This window comes from Myiozetetes cayanensis, unplaced genomic scaffold (assembly GCF_022539395.1).
Source record: "Myiozetetes cayanensis isolate MyiCay16 unplaced genomic scaffold, myiCay2020 scf21, whole genome shotgun sequence".
Taxonomy (NCBI): domain Eukaryota; kingdom Metazoa; phylum Chordata; class Aves; order Passeriformes; family Tyrannidae; genus Myiozetetes; species Myiozetetes cayanensis.
This window is the reverse complement of record NW_026087423.1, coordinates 5,355,829-5,376,027: the sequence shown is the minus strand read 5'-3', so window position 1 is coordinate 5,376,027 and position 20,199 is coordinate 5,355,829. Positions and strand designations below refer to the sequence as shown.

General features: G+C 49.5%; 2 protein-coding genes across 3 annotated transcripts; one reads left to right on the top strand and one right to left on the bottom strand.

Moving 5' to 3' along the window:
• The first annotated feature begins 173 nt into the window (after window positions 1-173).
• Window positions 174-11,206, top strand: SMARCB1 (SWI/SNF related, matrix associated, actin dependent regulator of chromatin, subfamily b, member 1). The gene is made up of 10 exons (XM_050318450.1): window positions 174-360; window positions 1,864-1,975; window positions 2,631-2,660; window positions 3,160-3,289; window positions 3,864-4,001; window positions 4,629-4,756; window positions 5,183-5,349; window positions 5,744-5,934; window positions 9,768-9,899; window positions 10,833-11,206. Exons 1-10 carry the CDS (start codon window positions 268-270, stop codon window positions 10,870-10,872), a joined length of 1,161 nt encoding a protein of 386 aa, XP_050174407.1. The 5' UTR covers window positions 174-267; the 3' UTR covers window positions 10,873-11,206.
• A 2,478-nt stretch (window positions 11,207-13,684) lies between these two features.
• On the bottom strand, window positions 13,685-17,905 carry LOC126641580 (derlin-2-like). 2 transcript variants are annotated; one of them, XM_050318451.1, is made up of 7 exons: window positions 17,780-17,905; window positions 17,607-17,672; window positions 16,885-16,958; window positions 16,296-16,389; window positions 15,395-15,590; window positions 14,860-14,950; window positions 13,685-14,303 (listed from the first exon to the last, which is right to left on the bottom strand). In XM_050318451.1, the coding sequence occupies exons 1-7, from the start codon at window positions 17,870-17,872 to the stop codon at window positions 14,189-14,191; spliced, it is 729 nt and encodes a 242-aa protein (XP_050174408.1). In that variant the 5' UTR covers window positions 17,873-17,905; the 3' UTR covers window positions 13,685-14,188. The 2 variants fall into 2 exon arrangements, with proteins under 2 accessions (XP_050174408.1, XP_050174410.1); XM_050318453.1 differs by having other exon boundaries at window positions 17,607-17,669; window positions 17,780-17,896.
• Window positions 17,906-20,199: the final 2,294 nt, after the last annotated feature.

Genomic DNA, 20,199 nt, shown 5'->3' with positions numbered 1-20,199 from the left:
GCAGCTGTGGGTGCAGCGCACACCTGTGCGGGGGGTGGGAGGGGGTCTGTCTGTATTTATGTGCCGCCCCGCGACAATAAAAGCCGCCTCTTTTCTACACTCGCCGCTCCTGCCGTGCCTGCCTCCGTCCCTCCCTCAGCGCGCCGCCCCTCCCTCCGCATGCGCCGCGCGGGGCCGCACTAGGCCGCGGAGCCGCCCGTTGTCGCCGCCGCCGCCGCCGGGCCCCGCTCCGCTCCCCGGGCGCGCCCCCCGCCCGCCGCCGCCGCGATGATGATGATGGCGCTGAGCAAAACCTTCGGGCAGAAGCCCGTCAAGTTCCAGCTGGAGGAGGACGGCGAGTTCTACATGATCGGCTCCGAGGTGCGGCCCGGGCGGGAGCCGGGCCCGGGCCGGGCTGGGGGGAATGCGCGGGGTTGGGGAAGGGGCGAGGGGGAGCCCGGCCGTGAGGGGGATCGGCCGGCACCCCCCGCGGGTCCCCTCGGCCGTGCCGGGGGACGGCAGGACCAGTGCTCCCAGTAAGGGCGCCCCCCGGACACGCTCGAGTACGCGGGGAGCGGGTCCCCGCCTGAGGCCCCGCTCGGATTTCTCGCTCAGGGGTTTGGGTTATTTCACGTTCTGCGAGGTACAGGATTCCACACATGGGCCTTGGGGTCAGAAACAGCACCAGAATCAGCCAGAGCGGCTCCTTCTGGCTTGTGCAGACGGGTCTGGCCAACCAACGCCGGCGTGCAGCGCTTTAGCCCCCCAGTGTCTGTGCTGAGACCGCTCTCCCGGCGGAGAGGACGTTCAGCCTCCCTAAAGACAAGCCTTTTTGAAGCACGAAATACCGGTCCTTTGGCACCATGGAAATGGTCACTATTGGAAACAGGAACAAATGTTGTGGCCCCCGCCTTGATGCAAAAGAGGAAATACTGGATAAATTAAATTGCCATCTGTACAGGGTGAGCAGGGACTGAAGACCCCTTGCTCTCTCATGTGAAATGTAAAGTTTGAAAGAAGAACTGTAACTGCAGTCAGTTGAGCTGTGAGATTGTCACATCAGGCGCATTGAGGGGGAAAAGGATTGCCTTTTTTACCTACTGTTAATTTCTGTCTGTTGATGAGCACTGTAGAGTGAAAGATACAATTAAAAATTAAGATCAAAAGAGCCTTGTCAAACAAGGAGTAGAAATCACATTGTGTGGGCGTCTGCCCGTACTACCAGTCTAAAAATTTGATTTCAGAATCTAGAAATAGTTCTGTTGTTCAGCAAGGCCTGCTGTAGCCTTCAGCACAGGTGAGGATCTTATGCCAGGAAGAATGGAACTGCTTTACAGATGGTAAGTAAATTTGAAAAAGGATTATTGGCAGCAATCACATTTTTCATGTTCAGAGGGTTTAAAACAAAATACAAGTCTCTGGGCATTTGCTGTATTCAAGCAATGTCAAAATAGCTCAGAGGTTCAAAGTAAAAACTGTAACGTGTCAAGAGAGCTGGGCATCTGGTTTGGTTTAGTTCTGACTGAGCACTGTGCATTGATGTGGAAATCGAACTAAAGAAAGGGTAAGTTGTTCAAAAATACATGCAAATGAATGGAGTGTTTTCCTATTAAATGGATTAATGCCAATGGATGGCAGGTTTTTTGTATAAGAGCAGTGAAATAAGTGATGATAAAAATTTTGTTTTCTGTGTTGCCAGAAAAATTGTGGTGCTGTTTGGTGCCAAACCCAGCACAGTCAGTCTTGTCACAAAAAAAAACCCAAAGCCAAAGAACCCTCTTAGGAGATTCCTGTCAGTGTTACAAAGAGATGAATTTGTTTCAGCTTCTGCTAAAAATCTCCTAAATGGAATACAAGGCCACATTTCCACTTCTCTTCTCGTAGGTGGGAAACTACCTGCGCATGTTTCGTGGTTCCCTGTACAAGAGATACCCCTCGCTCTGGAGGCGACTGGCCACGGTGGAAGAAAGGAAGAAGATAGTGGCCTCTTCACATGGTGAGAAGATGAGTAAACATTTTCAGTAGTGTTTATCCAAAATTTGGCCTTGGAAAACTGTCCCTGGCGATTCAGAGGCTTGTGCACCTCGAGGGCTGTGTGAATCACTCAGGCTGCCCCAGTGATGGAACCCCCTGCAGTGGTGGCACTGGTGGCTCCTGGTTCAGCCTGGCAACAAATATCACCTGATCAAAAGCGTTCTGAAATGGAAACACCCATCGTGGCATTCCTGGGATTGGCTGCATTGGTCACAAAGCAAAAGCCACATCTCCAGTGATGCTATATAATACTACTACTACTAATAATGTAATGATACTGTATTTCAGAAGAGTTTTATAGACAAAGAGGGGCATCATTGCCTCTTTTGTCAAATAGGCAGGAGTGTTGCAAGGATGCCCCATTGAAAATGTGCATCTTTGCTTAACTCCTGCAAGGGCTTAATGTTTATGGGTGCTACTGGTGTGAGTGCTATAGGGAGAATATTGGTATTATTTTTGTTAGGGAACTAACAGCAAGCAGTTAATTTCTCAGCAATATGACTTGTATGCTCTGTAGACTAAAGCATAAAAAAAGTCATGGTTTACTCTGGACTTATGTCTCCTTCCCCCAAATATCCTGCTGATTTTTTGCCTTTTTTTTTTTTCCCCCCTGACAGAAAATCAGCGGTCTCACAGTCCCCGAAGATGTAAGTCTTATCTGTGTGTTATTCTTAGCTGTGCTAGAGAAAGAATGTCCACAGTGACCTTTGGTGCTATTACAATAATATTAATGTCTAGTCCTCTTCCTCTGATCTCTCCCTGTGGTCGCCCTAATTGTGCATCCTGATCCCATGCCTAACTCCTCTTTCTCAGAGCCTTAGCAGGACTCTCCAGTGCAGATGGTCTCTGTCATTCGGTAAGAGCTGTCCTGAGGTTTCTCCCCCTTTTCCGACTCTTAACAGCTTCTCTATTGATCATTTGCTCTCTATTTCCAACCTTTAAGTTCACTGAGGATTTATTGTTTTCTGGGCTTTGTAAATGTCTAAGAGAAGATAGATGAAGCCCAAAGGAAGCTTGTAGCACTTGGTAGCCTATTTTAGTTCCTCCTGCAGTGTCAGAGAGGGCTTGTCACTATGTAGCCTGTTAATGTTACAGTGCTATGTAGCCTTTTTTCGTGTTAATTATTGGCCTCTTTCCTGGTGATAGATCACGGCTATACAACATTAGCCACCAGCGTGACTCTGTTAAAGGCCTCTGAAGTGGAAGAGATCTTGGATGGAAACGATGAGAAGTATAAAGCAGTGTCTATCAGCACAGAACCTCCTACCTACCTCAGGTAACCAGGGTTGGTGGGGGCCAAGCTCAGAATGGAGCTGCTTGGAAGATGTCAGCTTGGTCAGGAAGCACAGGCCATGGTGCAGGGGTTGTTTGCCAGTCTGATTAAACAGTTTGCAGTGTTGGGCAAACGGAGATCTCCAGAGCCTGAGGATTGGGTTACTGCCCACATACAACAGGAAATAAAACATAAGTGTTTGATGATACAACTTTTTTTTGCAATTACCGCATTCCATCTGTAGCAGATGTTTTGCAGAACACTCCCTGCACATACTGCCTTCTGGAGACCTCGCATTTCTCAGCAGTCCTTTTATAAAGTGTAGATAGAAAATCCAAATATGAACCTAGTATTTATAATGCTGCACCTGGATCCATATCTGATGGATAATTGTGAGCTGGAGAATGGGCTTCCCAGAGGCTGACGTGGAACATGAGTTCTTGGAACAGTCATGTTGATGGTTCCGGAATGAAAGAGCAGGAACTCATGATAGGACTTCTAAGTTTAAAGTTACGCCATTCCTTACACAGAAGTGGTGCTCAGGGTCTGCAGTTTAACATCCACTCTCCTTCCTCAGAGAACAGAAGGCAAAGAGGAATAACCAGTGGGTGCCGACCCTGCCCAACAGCTCTCACCACCTGGATGCAGTGCCGTGCTCAACAACCATTAACAGGAATCGCATGGGCAGGGATAAGAAGAGAACGTTCCCTCTATGGTAAGACAGCGGAAACAGTTCGCAAAGTGATACATTACCAGGGTGGTGCTGATGAGTTAATGTAACATTGTGATTCATCTCTTAATTTACAAAAGACCTGCAGGTTGCCAGTTTGGAGGCTCTTAGTTAAATTGTATGCCTTGAGGGTCTTCCTTACAGCACCCAGCCAGGGCTCAGAGAGGAGGCTTTCCTCTAGTCAGGAAAATGGTTCATTCTTTTCCTGATGAATTCCTTCTACTTCCTGCTGATTTGCTGAGCCGTTGTCATTTGAGGACCCTCTCTGTGAAGGACAGGCTGCCTCTCACCACCATATTCCAGTGACTTTGATCTACTTTATTCAGTGGAAAGTGTTGCTGGGGCTCATGACTAACTTCTTTCCATTATAAAACTTGAGACAACCAAGATAAATGTAATCCTGAAAAGCTTCCTTGTTTTATTTGCAAAGATGTGTTATGAAAGGTGTGATAAACTGGTATTGGTAACTTTTAGCCCTGTAAGTTTGCATTGAGGAGTCTGTCTATAGACAGTTGGAATATGGGGATTGCTTCCAACAAACAATGCCTCCCCTCTATGGATGCCAGATGTGTCATGTGCTAGTTGCATATACTCTGTTGCTCTTCCTTTTAGCTTTGATGACCATGACCCAGCAGTGATCCATGAGAATGCATCCCAGCCGGAGGTTCTGGTTCCAATCAGGCTTGATATGGAAATTGATGGGCAGAAACTCAGAGATGCATTTACGTGGAACATGAATGGTACGTAGCAAAGAGAGTTCCTGAGGCTAGAGAGATACAGTTGTATCCATCACCAAATATGAAGAGAGAACAAGCATGAGTGTGCATGTCCCTGCCCCACATACACAAAGCTTTAAAGCTCCGCCACTCAGGACTGTATTCAGTGCTCGTGTCTCTTAGCAAATGTTCTGCCAAGGGTTGCAGTCACTCCTGGACTCATGTAGTCCAAAGAGTTTAACTGGCATATTCTCCCTGAGCCAGTTCATCAGCTCAGTGGTCTGAGACTACTCTGTTAGCTGAGATTAATGGGCTTGTTAGACCAGAGCCCCTCTGTCTCCATGCAGGTAAAGAAGGCTGTAAGTCCCTGTGTCTGTGTGTATGTGTTCTGTAAGTGTCAGATACTGCTTTCTAAGAAGGTTAACAGTGTTAATTCTTGTTCTGTATCAGAAAAGCTAATGACCCCAGAAATGTTCTCTGAGATTCTTTGTGATGACCTGGATTTGAATCCTCTGACCTTTGTCCCTGCTATTGCGTCTGCCATCCGACAACAGATCGAGTCGTACCCAACTGACAGCATCCTGGAAGATCAGTCGGACCAACGAGTTATTATTAAGGTAATACAGGAAGGCAGTAGAGCAAGAGCTGAACCATTTGGGTTTCTCTGCCTATGGGGGAATAAGACTGCAAAGGAGATCTCAGATTGTGTTTCGTCCCATGTATTCAGAACCAAGGTGGCAGATTATTAAAACGTTCATGTGCCACCCCCAAGATGATTAATTAGTCCAGTTAAGGCATTGTCATCTTTTGGAAGAACTGAACCTTGGTGAGCAAAGCTGAGTTGCCTTCGTGCTACTGGAATTAAGAATTCAGTTGAGAAACTCTGCAGATTAATGAACTGGGAGTTCCTGCTCTGCTTCTCTTCTCCAGCCTCTGCCTCCTCAGTTCAGTTACTCTGACAAATCATTGTGAGAGCGGAAAAAAATAACCTGTTTCTTTCCTTGTCTCCAGCTGAACATCCACGTAGGGAACATCTCCCTTGTAGACCAGTTTGAGTGGGACATGTCAGAGAAGGAGAATTCACCAGAGAAGTTTGCCTTGAAGCTGTGCTCAGAGCTTGGCCTGGGTGGGGAGTTTGTCACTACTATTGCCTACAGCATCCGGGGCCAGCTGAGCTGGCACCAGAAGACATACGCCTTCAGGTACTGAACTGTCACCTTCCTCCTGCAGCTCTGGGGGTGTGGTTGTGCTTCATGGGCATCTGCATCAATGGATCTTAGAACAGCTGACCTGATGCAGAAGGTTCCCTTTGAAATTGGTCCTTATGGCTTGTACTTATTCCATCCTTCTTAGAAATATTTGCGCTTGTGCCCAAGTATCTTTTCCTGTTGGGTCTAATACATTTCAGGACCAAATACTGATGAACTGTCAGCTTCTGCTGCAGAATGAAAGGCTGCTTAACAGGGACTGAATACTTTGTGTCTTCCTCTTCTAATGTGGATACATTTCTGTTTTGTTGGCCTTGCCTGACTTGGACCATCCACTGTTTCAAGCTTTGGTGTGTTAACTCAGACTGATGGAAACTGTAGCTCTCTGATCATAGGCCCTTCTCACAGCTGGAAAGCAGCAGTGTCAGGTTTGATTAGTCAGCTTTCTAACTTGTCTCCTACTGATAATGGTTTCCAGTTGTGCCGTGCAGTGTTCTGTGGGGAGTTCCTGTACTGATGTTATCCACAGCAGGGTGCTGAGTCTGCAGGCTGTAACCATCCCTTAATGTGCACTCTGAGGTTTTGTGACCTCGGGTCACGGTGACAGTCAGGGAAGTTTGGGTTCCAGAAAAGGCTGTATTTGCAGAGGTGAGGGAATGGTAGTGTTGATACCAGTTTTGTGTGGCAGCAAAGGGAAACCTCAGGGAAAGGGCAGTGAGTAGTTAGAGAGGGGGTAAGATGGAGGAGCTGGAAGCTATGGGGCAGCTGGCTGCTGCCATGAGCTCTGCTCCTTCCTCCTCCTCTGTCTAAAGGCTTCCTATCTGGTCAGCCTTCCTTGGAAAACAGGCACTGAACTACTCTGGACTAGATGCTCTTCCACTAGTCTTATTCTGCTTCCTCTGGATGTAATTTTTCTCCTGACAATTTTCCACAGCAACTACTTGGTTCTAAAGGGATCCCCAGAGTGATTCATATTAGAAATTGGAAAGGGACCGTTTAGCACATGTGAATTAAACTCTTCTACTGAAACTGTTATGTTATGTATCCATCCTGCTGATGTCCCTTCTCCTCACAGAGGTGGTGAGATGGCTTCTACCTTTCCATCCACAACAGCTGACTGATATTTGCAGTTCCAGCTTGGGACCACATCCAACAACAACAACAACAGCGCAGTGGGTGTGCATTCCTGAGAAAGGATGGGAACTTGCAGGGTGGTAGATGAGAAGCTGTCATGCTGCCAGCACTGTCTGCATTGTGGCCTGCAGTAGCAGAGAGTGTAATGTCTGTCCCTCCTGCCCATGCCTTTCCAGGTACTGCAGATGTCCAAGTTAAGAAATTAACCTTGTGTATGTGTTACTGTTGCTGGGGGGGTTATTTCTCCCTTTGCTTCCTGTCAGTCTTTGGAACTTGAAGCAAGTAAAATTTTAGTCAGTGATGCCCAGTCTCTCTCAGATATATCATGTGAGTGCCAACTTTAAACTATTCTCTCTAAAAACATGGCCACAGTTACTGAAGAGTGCTTCCTTTTCGGGGTAGTTCAAACAGGCAGATTTTGGGCTGTCTTTAGACTGTGGCAATATTGCAATGGGGAGAATAAAAAAGTAAGAAAGGAACCCCAACAGAACAAAGTGCATAGACATGAGCTGTTCAGAGAGAAAAAACATCTAATTGAAACCTTGTTTTTTGTCATAGTACAAACATGTCCTCCTCTTCCCTTTTTTCTTCCAGCAAAGTAGTACTTTTGAAACCTTGCAGTGATTAATGATATTTGGGTTCTGTGGTTGGTTAGTTCCTGAATTCCCAAACCACAGGAGTGGTGGTTGCTCCAACATCATTCCATTGATGTAAGGAAAGGGTCTGCTTTAGATGTATCAAAAGAACCTTAAGATCTCAAGGGACTGGGGGTTTGAGAAGTCATGTGCCTCTTAATCATATGAGGGAGAGGTAAAACTGTCTTTTAATTGATGAAAGCCAGGGCAGTTCTTCCAGCTGGCCTGCTCTGTGCAAAACAAGGAGAGCCCAGAAGCCCAGTGGAAGGGCAGGACTGGAGGCAGGCAGGTAACTGCTGCCTGGGGGATTTTCAGAGGAATGGTGTATTTAAGATGTTCCCACCTCAGTTCTGAATGTTTCTGGTGGCAGCACACAGCACTTCGTAGCCAGAGTTTTGTCTTTGGGACCTGAATGATGGCACAAATTCTATCACACACCAAACCCACGTGCCTGAGGGGTCTCCTTTCCAAAGGATGGTGTTTCCCCACCCTGTTGGCGTGCCCCTGACCCTACTGCCAGAGGCCAGGACCCCAAGCAGAGGGAGTGCCGTGCTCTCCTTGGACTCCTGCCTTTCAGCCATTCTGCCAGCAGCGCTGTCCTCTTCATCAAGAAATAACAGGGGAGAAGGAGCTGTCTTATTGTGGAGGTTGGGAGATGAGGGAGGATTTTTCAGTTTATCTCTGATTCTTTGCTAAAGAAATGTGGTATTTGAGTTGCCTTGCAATTAGGTTATGCACATGAAGCCAGCTTTCCACCCCTGTTTAATTCTTGTAGGTGCTCAGTGTTAAGCGTAGTGAGAGACTTACATGATAGAGACCATGCTATCAAGTAGAAAAAATGCCCCAGTTAATATCTAGCATTTTGCTTGGAATGTGTAGCAGCCTGGGGCTGAGATGAAATTCATGGGTTTGAGTGTTGTTTAGTGGATGTCAGCAGTACTGAAAGTAGATTTGACCGAAGTTTCCTCCCCGGATCAGATACCAAAGACTCTAGATGAATTTTTCATTGTAGCATCACTTTGAAGAGTTGTTATTTTAGATTATTAGCTTTGATGCAGATGTTGTGTGTTCCCATGACAATTACCATTTCAGTTCCTTCCTGGGGGAATGAGAGGGCTGCCCGTGAGTGCTGAAATCCTGCATAGGGAGGCATGTCCCAGGGGAGGGGGCCAGATGTGTGTGCACACCTGTCCAGGGCTCCTCTCACACACACACTTCTGCAGCTCAGGCTGCACTTTCGAGAATTCAAAGCAAACATTTACATTCCGAGGCTCCTCTATATTTATGCTGGGCTTCCGGCTCATCTGTCAATATTTGGGAAGCTACTTCTGGTCAGTTCCTGTTGACTTTTACTGAAAAGCAGCTAGTGAAGCAATAAATATTTTTGGGCATGTGATAATACAGCTGGTCAGGGCAGAGAGATCTCTGAGGAGCAGATCTTGTGATCTGGGACACAGCCTAGTGATTCATTGCTTGTGTAGGGAGTAGCCACAGCCTTTGGATAACAGCAGGTCCTAAAAGACTACCCTTTCATGGCAACTGGGAGAACAATGCTTGTTCCACTATCAGGCTCCCAGCAAGCCAGACTTGTGCCAGGGAAGAGCTGTCAGGGGTGCATTAGGCAAACTACAGCCAGGAAGTCAGAGCTGCAGAAGGCTCGACAAGGAGGCCTGTGAACAGTCCCAGCCCCGCTGCTGTGGTGGGAGAAGCGCTCCCAGCACTGATGACCTGGTATGACCTGTGCCTGTGCCTGTAGGGGTTGGATGCTGCCAGCCAGGGAGGTAATGGCTGCTTATGGGGGAGAACTGAATCAGCCCCAGTTCCAGGACAGAGATGGCAGTAGCTGCTCTCCCAAAAACTTTGGGCACAACAAGGTTGTAACCAGGAGCCTGTGGTGAACTTCCAGGAATCACACTGTGCTAAGCAGAGCTAAAAATACGTGCTGAATCCTGAAATACTGTAAATGAGGCTCTGTTGTCCACGTGCTTGTATCTGAGCTGGTGACCCAGAGGAGTGTTCTGATGGGTGTTGCTTTGTTGCCCTCTGCCTGCCCTGCAGCGAGAACCCTTTGCCGACTGTGGAGATCGCAATTCGCAACACGGGGGACGCTGACCAGTGGTGCCCTCTCCTGGAAACCCTCACAGATGCCGAGATGGAGAAGAAGATCAGAGACCAGGACAGAAACACAAGGTGCTTCTCTTGGCCTGCCCCTAGGACAGAAATTAAAAGCTTTGATGTTTGTCTTTCTCTACTGAGAGCCAACTGGCGGGACATCAGACCTGCACACCACAACAGAAACTCATATTTCTTTAGCTTCAGGGCATTTAAATTATCACCTTGTTCCACATACACCAAAAACTCTACTTTAACCATCTCCTGCTTGAAGCAAAGTTTCCTTTTTTTTTTTTTTTTTCTTTTTTCCTGGGCTCTCTGCTTGCCCAAGGGGTTTGTTTCCATAGGAAGGCATTAATCAAAAATATTGGAGTTTCGTGCAGTCCTGCTAGCTCAAACCCTGCCACAAGGCTGCCTTATATATAAAGTGCTTATATATAAAGTGCTGTTTGATGTAGGAATGGGCAAGCTCCCAGCCCCAGTCTGACTGATGCCAGCCTGTTTGCCAGCACAGGAGCACTGTGTGGTTCCAGGAGGAGCTCTGCCCTCCAGAGACCTGCTAAGCCAGGTCTCAAGTGCTCTCAACAAGCATTTAATCCTGCGTGGTGAAATTGCTCCTGGCAGATATAAATGAATGGCTAGCGTCTCTCCATCAGATACATTGTGGAAACAGTAAATATACTGCCTCAGCTCTTTCCTGGGACTTTTTTTACTGCTGATTAACAGTAGCATAGTAATTTTTCTTATCAGCTGTGGCTGACTGAATAGTTTACAGTAGCAATTGGTTCAACCCAAGTTAATGAGCAAAAGTGCTCTAAAAGCTGTTACTGAAAATAGTGTCCTAGCCTTATCAACAGAGGCACTCAGGTGAATGAGGAGTCCTGTCTAGGCAACCAGCCTGTCCACAGAGTTCAAAAAGCTGTGACAGCCTCCCCAGAAATGCTGGATTTGGTCAGACCTCCCGTGGCTGTAACACAGCACTTACTGTACCTCTCTCTTTCTCTCCCATAGGCGCATGAGACGTTTGGCCAATACTGCTCCAGCCTGGTAACCTTCCTGTTGTGACACTGGTGCTCTTCCTACAGACTTTATCCCTATTCCCTCTCCCCAAATGGATCTAGGATTGGCAGGGGTCTCTCTGTCCCTGAAGGGGACACACATTCCACTTGCCAAGAGTTCCCAGTACTGCTGACTTTTGCCCCCACCCCCTCCACCCAAATGCCACGTACCAAGAGCGCTGCGTTGGCAGCATGAGCGAGCTCAGACCTGTGGCAGGTGCTGGAGCCCTTATATACCTGTGTGTGGACAGTGTAAAGATTCTTTTGTATAGGTGCAACATGCACTATTAGGACAACTTTTTAAATAAAAGGAATGTGTATTACTTAGGTTGAGTTCAGTAACTTTGAATGAACAGTGAATCTCACCACGTTTTGTGCTATTCAGGTAACTGAGCAGCCCCAGGGCCTAATATTAATGCTTCTGGGTATAATGCTGAACACTGACATGCATTCAGTTTTCCTGACTGCTTTATACAACAGGTAAAACAGCCCAAAACCTTTTGCTACAGGAGAAAGTGAGAATGAGACTTGAAGCAGCAAACAACTCTAAAGGATTGGTCTGCTACCACACTTGGCACAGTCTGTAACGAACTCAGTCAGGTGTTCAGATGGTTTACTTGACAAGGTAGAACAGCTTAACTGAAATCACAGACTTTAACTGTCATTTCTGTCACCTGGTGTGGGGTGAACTCTGTTTTCTGTAAAGATTTCATCTGGAAAACATCAAAGTCTCTGAACTGGTGGAGCAGGTGAAGCCTGCAGTCACTGAGACTGCAGCTTCTCTGCAGCCAGAGACTTTGCTGTGGTCACTGTCAGCACATGTTGCTGCCACTTGCAGCACACAGAGCACCCAGAGCAAGGTGGGTGTCTTGAACACCCTTAGCACTGCAGTGTCAGGATTTTGCAACCCTAGAAACAACCTGTCTTTCCCTGAGGAGTTTAAAAACAAAATCCATCGAAGTGAGATTAAAAAAAAAAAATCCAAGTTTGCTTAAAAACTAATTGGAATCTATCTGGCTGTTGAGGTGCACCAGCTCTTTGATGGAGTTCCTACCATTCACTGCCAGAACTGATGAGTGTTGCAAGCAGGGCAGATTTTTGCTGGCAGCCTGACAGTTATGCTCAGGCCTTTATGATAAAGCCATAGGTTTTATGATCCTTGCTTATCCACCCACACTGTCAAAAAACACTTTTTGGCCTTAATTTATCATGTTTAGACTTGAGTAATAACAGAGTCAGTTCTGATTCCTGGGTGGGAGGCAACTTTTTCCAGATGTTAGTCTGCAGAAACCAAAAACTTGCAATTTAGGAATAGTATTATTCAATCTTATCCTAGGCTCCTGTGCCAGAGTGGTACTCTATCCATTACTCCTAATTAGAGAGGTTGAAAGGTTATTTGAGCAAGAAAGACAAAACCTGGGACTCCTGGTGCATCTCAGCCTCCCCTGTAGAATACATTTTGTGTCATGGACATAAAAACTCCAAGGCTTCCTGAGAACACTTCAGCCTCCCTTAGTTATATGACCAAGGACTTCTGCCAGCAGCCTCCTTAGGGAATTTGACTAAAACAAGTGTGAAGCTGCTATAGCCTTAAATTAGGATCTGTGATGCAGAGTCTTTTTGATTGCTGTGAAGCTTGTGGTTACCTAATCCTGAAGTTCACAATAAGGTATGGGCACACAAGGACTGCAGCACGTCCCTCTGCTTCTCCAGTCCCAGAGAGGCTGTAGGAATTGTCCCTCTAAGCAGCCAGGGCCAAGGCAGGACAGTCCAGGGGACCAATTCCCAGAAAGATGGGAACTTCAGCCAGCTTTCTCCATGTATTATTAGGACCATAGGGGAAAAGCCAGGAGCAGCTTTCTTTTCTCTACAGTCACAACTCCTTGGGTTAATCTGGTACCCTAGCTAAAAGCATATCCCAGCTTTTGCATTTCTGCAGACTTCAAAGACAGGTACTGAGGCACCAGCTCTCTATCATGAGGTTGTGAGCAAAGGACACAGCAAGTACCTGTTGAGTCTGACACTCCTTAGCCCTTAGCACCACTGTGTTTTCTAGAACAACCACCCACCTGTACAGGTCTTTCAGCCTCTTCCTAGAGGGAAACACAAGTACATTAGAAGAGCTTGTTCAAATGACATCTTATTTTTGATAAGAGTATTTTCACGGGAAGGTCACACAAGAGGAGACTGTGGGAGGTGTGATTCAATATTCCTTTGCCACAAGGTTCCTGCATAATTTTTAAGTGCATGCTGGGTACTCACACTTCTCTTCATAGTTTGGTGATGGTTGGCAAGTTTGTCTGAGCAGAAGCAATGTTACCAAGATACATTTGCAGATTTACTCCAAAGGCTTTGAGGTCTGGTACAAGCCCAGTGTGCACTGCATTAGCAAGAATGATCAAATCTATTTAGCGCAGCTGTCAGGGTAGGGATTAGTTTGTTTAGTTTTCCCCTGAAACTCAGATGTTTCAGTCTCAGAACTAAAAAACTCAACAAGAGTGGAATTACACTGCAGGTGCAGACAGTCTTTATTACCAGTGTCAAGTGCTGCTTCCAGTCACTGCCTGGATTAAGTGTCCAGCTCAGGCCCCTGTCCTTTCCCAGGCATCCCTTTCTCCCATTAGACATCATCCATACCCCTCATCATCATCTGCAGCCCAGCTGACAGCAGAGGGGAAGGACATCTTCCAGCTAGACTGAACCTTGCACTGTGCACCAGAAAAGAAAAGCCCAAGCAACCTGGCAGTTTTGAGCAAACTCCTGATGAATTGCTGCCTCTGCCCCTGGCAGAAATGGACACACAACTGAAAAATAAAGACTTTAATGTAAAGACTCTTTGGAAACAACCACCAAAAAAGGAGTGGGCTAAGGGAAAGGAAGAGGCTGAGCTCATTCTACCATGGTACAGTACTACTTCACTGAAAGCCCACAAAGAGGTCTCACAACAGTGAGGGCCAGGAGCATTAGTCTTTGTACAGAGGGCAAGAGTGACCTGGCACACAGCAAGTCATTAACAGAACGAGAAGGAATAACTGGTTTAACACCCCATTTGATACTTATTCCCCACTGAGTAACTGAGGAGCTGTCACAGCTTCAGTCCCTGTCCCTAGAACACCTCTAAGCATTCATCACTTCTCACGTGCAAAGCTCTTGGATCCGCTCGGTACAAGGGGAGGATGGGTTACCCATACAGACAGTGACACGTTACACGTCGGAATGGCAACTGGTGTTATTCCAGTGGGATCTCTGGGCCACAGCGTCAGTCCAGCCGGAAGAGAGGAATCTGGCCATGTGAAGAAGTCCCCTGTGTTACTGTGGATGCTGCTGCTCGTTCTGGTCTTGGCCTCTGGGTTGGTGGTCTGGACGATCCTCAGGCAGAGGGTTATAGTTGGGATCCTCTTCAGGCGTGTCAAATACCATCTTCCTGGCAAGGGACATGCCCATCCCACCAAGCAGGCAGGTTAGGAAAGTGGGCTGAGGATGACAAACCCCCCAGCCATCCTAGGAACACCCTGGCCCTCCAGGGGCTTTGGCTGTGAGCCACAGCCACGGCCTGTTGTGCCACCACCAACTGTTCTTTTGCTCAGCTCAATACACAGCGATGACAGTACCTCTCCTTCCTTGATCGCTAGGTCAGATTTGATCCTCAGTGCACGAAGCAGAACTTACTACAAAACTTAAAACTTACTACAAACTTAAACTACAAAAATACATCAGAAAAAAATCCTCCCTGCATCTAGCATTTCCACAAGCAGTAAGAAGAGTTCTACTAGCAAAGCTGAAGGTATCAGCAACTGTGGTATGGGCCCTGTGTACACATGTATATAACGTGCAAATAATGCAGCAGAGGCATGAACTGTGGAGCTGAGGTGCTGTCAGCATGCAGTTGTGTCCTGGGGTCACAGACCACAGTTTGCTATGGAAATGACCCAGGCTGGGAAGCAACACAGGAAAACCCAGAAAGAATCAGCTTTACTTACAGAAAGCTGGGGGTTAACAGCAACTTCTTTCCTCCAGGCTGGTTGGGGAAAACATCTTCCAAGAAATAATAGATGTGACCTACTGCAATCCCTGGGGAGAGAGGCCACCAAGGTCAGGCACAGCTGTGACTCCTGTGCCAGCTGAACCAGAGCTGCTGGGAGCTTAAGCAGGGTAAAGCTCTGGGAATCCCTTAGCTGTGTACCCAGGCCCAACTCCCACCAGAGCCATGGGTGCTGCAGTTTGCTGTGATCAGCACACTGCCAGGCAGGGAGCCCATCAGCCTGAAGGCAGCACCAGACACAGCACGAGTGTCAGGCAGAGCTCACCCAACTTCTGCCTCTGGGGAAGACACGCCAGAAAGTAGGTCACAATCAAGAGCCACCCAGCAACCCTAGTGAGCTCACTTCAGGAAACCCACTATCTCCAGTAAGATGAAACCCAGAGAAGGTGCCAGTGCCCCAGTAGCACCTATGAGAATGGAACACTGTGGCTGCAATGTGCCCTTGTTCCCAGCACACACCAGCTTTGACTTACCCAGCAAGTCAATGATGATGGAGTTGCCCAGGAGCAGAGAGAATCCCATCAGGACCCAGGGCAAGAAGGGGGCCTGGAAGTTAAGAAGCCCAAAAAAGTTCATGCGGATATAAGGGTTCCTGCGACTCCACACATACACCAGCATGATGGTGAAAGCCTGGCCCAGGAAAAACAGGCTGGCAAAGAGTCCAAATAGCTGGGAACTATGGAGTCAAGGAAAAACCCTGTGCACCACCTCCAGGAAGCACAGGGTGCCTTGTGACTAGGAAACCCAAATCTAGAGGCAGCTGATCACCACCCATGCCACCAAACCTTTCCTGGGCTGCCTGAGATGTACTGACCACCACCCTCCCTGCACAAATGTCCCTCCCTGCCACTCTAGAACAAGACACTCTGGAATGGCATGTACAGATGGCTCACTCCTTAAATTGATGTCTACAACTACTGGAGACCAGGGAGCTCGTGTAGTCACCTTTACAAAGTGAACATCAAAATGGCTTCAAAGAAGGGCCTTCACAGACTTACAGCACTTGAGACAGTGGCACATATTAACAACTAGCTTGCGTCTGGTCTTTGCCTTCTACAGAAGAATTTCAGCAGTGAGATGGCTCTTGCAATTCGCAGTCCTCTTCTCCAGAACACAAGGAGACAGACAGAGGCAAAAAATTCCCCTGCCCTTGTTGTAGTTGGACTCCAAGTTCACCCATGGCCAAGCACGTGGGTGCTGCAGGCACCTGCAGACTGACTGGGCAAACGCCCAAGGGTGGCCGAGAGCCATGAGGGGCAGGTACCTGCTCCACACCACACCACACCACCGGGGTGTAGACAGGTAGCAGACAAGCCCTAACTATCAACAGCATCTTGGAAGACACCAAGAGCCTCAACCAACTCCAAAGGATACTGTCATGAGAAACCCTCCAAAGAGGAACATGAAGACAAAGTCAGCCGTCCTTCCACGGAAGGAGCCTTCCTCGAGCATGCGGCAGTACCTGTACCTGGGAGCAGGAGAGAAGGGAGGGGTTGCAGTATAGGAAATTAACAGCTGGCCATCCTGTGTCCCCACAGAATGTGACTTTCTGGGCAATAAGCCACTGCAAGCTATTTCATCCCAGGAAGCTGTCAGCCAGGTGTCCAAGCCCCCAAGCCTCACCTCATACCACTGACCCCAGGGAAAGAAAGAAGCACCTGCTGTGCTCCAGCCAGAGCTCGCCCCAGGAATGGGCACTGCTCTCCAGCGTGAGCCACAGCAGCACTGCCAGCTCCCTCAGCCTTTTGGCAAGGGCTGCCCCACAGCAAGCAGAGATGGAGGGGCAGGAGGGGGGCACAGTTGTCAGAGGAATGGCTTCAATTCAGACCAAAAGAGCCAAGGGAAGAACCCACAGCCCCAAACTGCTGCCAAGGCAAGTCGGCCTGAGGAGGAAGATGGATGGGGGAGGAATTGCATGTAAACCAAAATGGGAGCAGAGAGTTTCACTGAGACCAAAGGATACAGAAATATCATGTTGAAAAAGAAACTGAATCCCAGGGGCCCAAAAAAGAGGAAGTTGGTGATCAGCCTCCATATCTGAAAAAGAGAGAGGAGAGAGAAAAGGAGGTGGACAGAGACGTGTCTCCCCATCACACATAGAGCAGCCCAGCATGCTGTCCAGGGGGGATGCCCAGTCATGCACCTGTCCACTCACAACTACCCCAGGACACCAAACAGCTCCACCCCTTCCTCTTGTGGGACCTCCCTTCACTGCCCACATTAGTGTCTCCCCTACTCAGGTGTGGGAAAGAAGATTCCTCTACTTTTCTGGAAAGGATGAACAACTACAATTCAGCACCCAGAGCCAAAGTAAATCACTGTTCATGCCCCTGTACAATAAAGCCTTCCCCACCCAGCCTGACAGCAGCTCCCACACATCTCAGTGTCACAGAGAAGGGGGAGGTGGGTTTTGAGTAAAGGAAAAAAGGAAATGTCAAGATGGTGTGTGGCAGGGAAAGGTTGGAAGGAGTTGTCTCCATCCAGGTGCCTGTGACAAGAAGGGACACTGTGCTGGTGACCCAGCCCACTGATCAGGGAAGGCTGGAGCAGCGGGAAAGGAGCCCCTTGGGATGACACAGCACTCCCTGTCCACCCTGGGGAGCGGGACACGCAGGGCCCGGCCTGTCACACCTACCCCTCGCCGGGAAGGGGTACGAGGGCCCCAGATCCCGAGTAGGGCCTCACCTGGAACTTCCTGAAGATGAGGTCGGGGTTGAAGTACAGCTGGAAGGGGGTGATGAACTCCAGCTGCTGTGGGAGACAGGCAGAGCAGCTGCCATCACCCGCCGCCCTCAGCCAGCCCCCAGCCTCCCCCCCAACCCCTCCGCGCCCTGCCCCCCGGCGGGGTCCCCGCTCACCACGGCGGCGGTGGTGAGCACGCAGGCGGTGGTGTAGGCGCGGGTCACGGCGGGCATGCCCAGGTACTCCTGCGCGAAGCCCTGGTACGCCATGGCCGCGCCGCTCCAGCGCGGGGACGCGGCGCCTTTAACGCCCCCCCACGGCCCCCGCCCGGCCCCGCCCCCCGCGGGGCGCGCCCGGCCAATCCCCGCGCGACAGGCGGCGCGCGCCGTCCAATGGGAGCGCGCCTCATGGCCCCGGCCCGCGCGAGCCGCCAACCGCGAGCGGACCCGCTGTGGACGGGACGGGACGGGACGGGAGGGGAGGGGAGGAGGGACCGGGTGAGGGACAGACCCCCCTGAGGGACCGAGCCCGCCTGAGGGACCGGGTGAGGGACCGAGCCCCCTGAGGGACCGAGCCCCCTGAGGGACCGGCCCCCCTGAGGGACCGAGCCCCCTGAGGGACCGAGCCCCCTGAGGGACCGAGCCCCCTGAGGGACCGGCCCCGCCTGAGGGACGGGCTCGTGTGCCGCCCCCGTGGGTAGGACGCACCCCCGGGGTTGTTCTCGCACACCCGGCTGTTTGTAGGGAGAGGGACCCTCTGCGGGAGCTGGGCCGGGAGAAGGGGTGGCGGTGCCGGCTGCTTCGCTCATCAGGAGCGTCCTGTCATCACTAAGCCACACAGGGATTTGGGTTGTCAGTAATTCCTGCCAAAACGTCTCCTGCTTCCTGGAAGGAGCAGTGAGGTGCTTCCCCGAGATCGCCCCGGCCTGTCAAGGTCGCACAAAGTCGCTGAGAGCACAAGGGACGCGTGGTCCCAGCAGGTGCTCGGGATGTTCACGGGAGCGGCAGCAGCACTAGAGTTCAGCCCTCAGGAGAGAGCGGAGCGTCTCTGCCGCCCATGTGACTGTGTCCAACACACGACAGCAACCTGACATCCTCCACTCGTGCTGATTGTGCTTTCCAGAGCTGCCTGCACTGCGCAGGAGTCGGGTCTAATGTTACATCCACCCTGCTTCCAGACAAGGAGTGGGCCTCGTGTTGGGTTTGTGCAGGAGAGGGTTAAGTTGTCATCGGAGCCTTAATGAGCCCTGAGATTTCCCTTTAAACTCTCAGTTTAAATGGGAAATGAAATTACCGGCGGGGGAGGGAGTCTGTGTCTTCCACCACCTCCACCCTGACTGCCCTTTAATGAAGAACAAACCCAGCTGGAAGATGACGCGATATGGGGTTAAAGCAACATACTGGGGGAGAGAGGGAAGAAGACAGAGTCCTGTGGGCACCTGGGAGACCAGGGACTGGGTTCCTGAATGCCCCAGCACTGCGGTGCTGAGAGCCACCTTTATGTGGCTGTGCTGGGGGAAAGGAGAAACTCCTTCAGGTCAGAGCTGCATTACAGGGACCCTGGGAATGGAGTTGAGCGTGGCGGAACACAGAACTTGAACTGCAGCAGTGTTGATAAGCTTGGCTGTGTTGTTACAGGCTTTTGGTGGGAGCTGGGATGGATGTGGCAGCTCTGAACAGGCGAGGAGAGCTGAACTTTCAGGGAAACTCATTGGGCCAGGAGCTCTGCACAGGGCTGCCCATATTCATGTGGCTGTTTCAGCCCAAATGCCCTGCTGCTGCAGCTCAGCCCTCCAGCATGCCATCAGCTCCCAGCCCCAGCAGGGTGGGCAATGGAGTTGAAGAACTGAGAGTCAATAAGTGAATAATGAATTAAATACATGAATAAATATCCTGCTCCTTTGGGTGGGTAATTAGAGGTTTCCTGTCTGTGCTCACTGAGTGGGGATGCCAGACAGAAGCTGACTTCAAGTACTGGAATTCCTGCCCCTTGATTGAATCAAGGCTGGAGATGAATACTGGGAGCTTCTCTGCTGGGAGGTTTTCACCCTTGAGCTCAGTCTCACTAGCTCCACAGACATGAGAATCCAGATGAACAATCCCACTTTACTCGCTGTGGAGGACTATGTGCAAATCAGACATTGTATAAAATCTAAAAAATAAAAGGCATCAGTTTCTCAATTTTCTTCTTTTCCCTTTTTTGCCAGCCAAAACTGGAGAACTCTGCTTGTCCAGACTTCTACTTAAGGCCTCTTAAGGTTCGTGGAGGAAGGGGGAGAAGTGATGAAATGCACTGGGAAGCTCACCAGCTCCCAGTGGAAGAGGCCAAACAAATCCCAGTGTCACCCTGGTTCCCAGGCTGCTTTCTGCCCATGATCTCACTCCCTTCGGAGCTCAGCCAAGCTGCCTTCATGCACTGCAGTACACCCAGGGCAGCTTTAGTCTTTATTACAATCTGTGTCACGTTTTATGGGGTTTTTGAATTATGTCCTTTCACAAGTTCTCATCAGTCCAGCCACATATTTGAGTTTGCATTACACACCTTTGTAGTGATGCCTTCCATAGAATCATGGAATCTGATTAAAAACCCCCAAAAA

Coding starts and splice junctions, on each gene's coding strand:
- LOC126641580 (XM_050318451.1), bottom strand. CDS start 17,872: ATGGCGTACCAGGGCTTCGCGCAGGAGTACCTGGGCATGCCCGCCGTG. Junction 16,959..17,606: donor TCATCTTCAGGAAGTTCCAG/GTGAGGCCCTAC, acceptor TCTCTTTTTCAG/ATATGGAGGCTGATCACCAA. Junction 14,304..14,859: donor CTGTTAACCCCCAGCTTTCT/GTAAGTAAAGCT, acceptor GTCCCTTGCCAG/GAAGATGGTATTTGACACGC.
- SMARCB1 (XM_050318450.1), top strand. CDS start 268: ATGATGATGATGGCGCTGAGCAAAACCTTCGGGCAGAAGCCCGTCAAG. Junction 1,976..2,630: donor GATAGTGGCCTCTTCACATG/GTGAGAAGATGA, acceptor CCCCCCTGACAG/AAAATCAGCGGTCTCACAGT. Junction 5,350..5,743: donor ACCAACGAGTTATTATTAAG/GTAATACAGGAA, acceptor CCTTGTCTCCAG/CTGAACATCCACGTAGGGAA.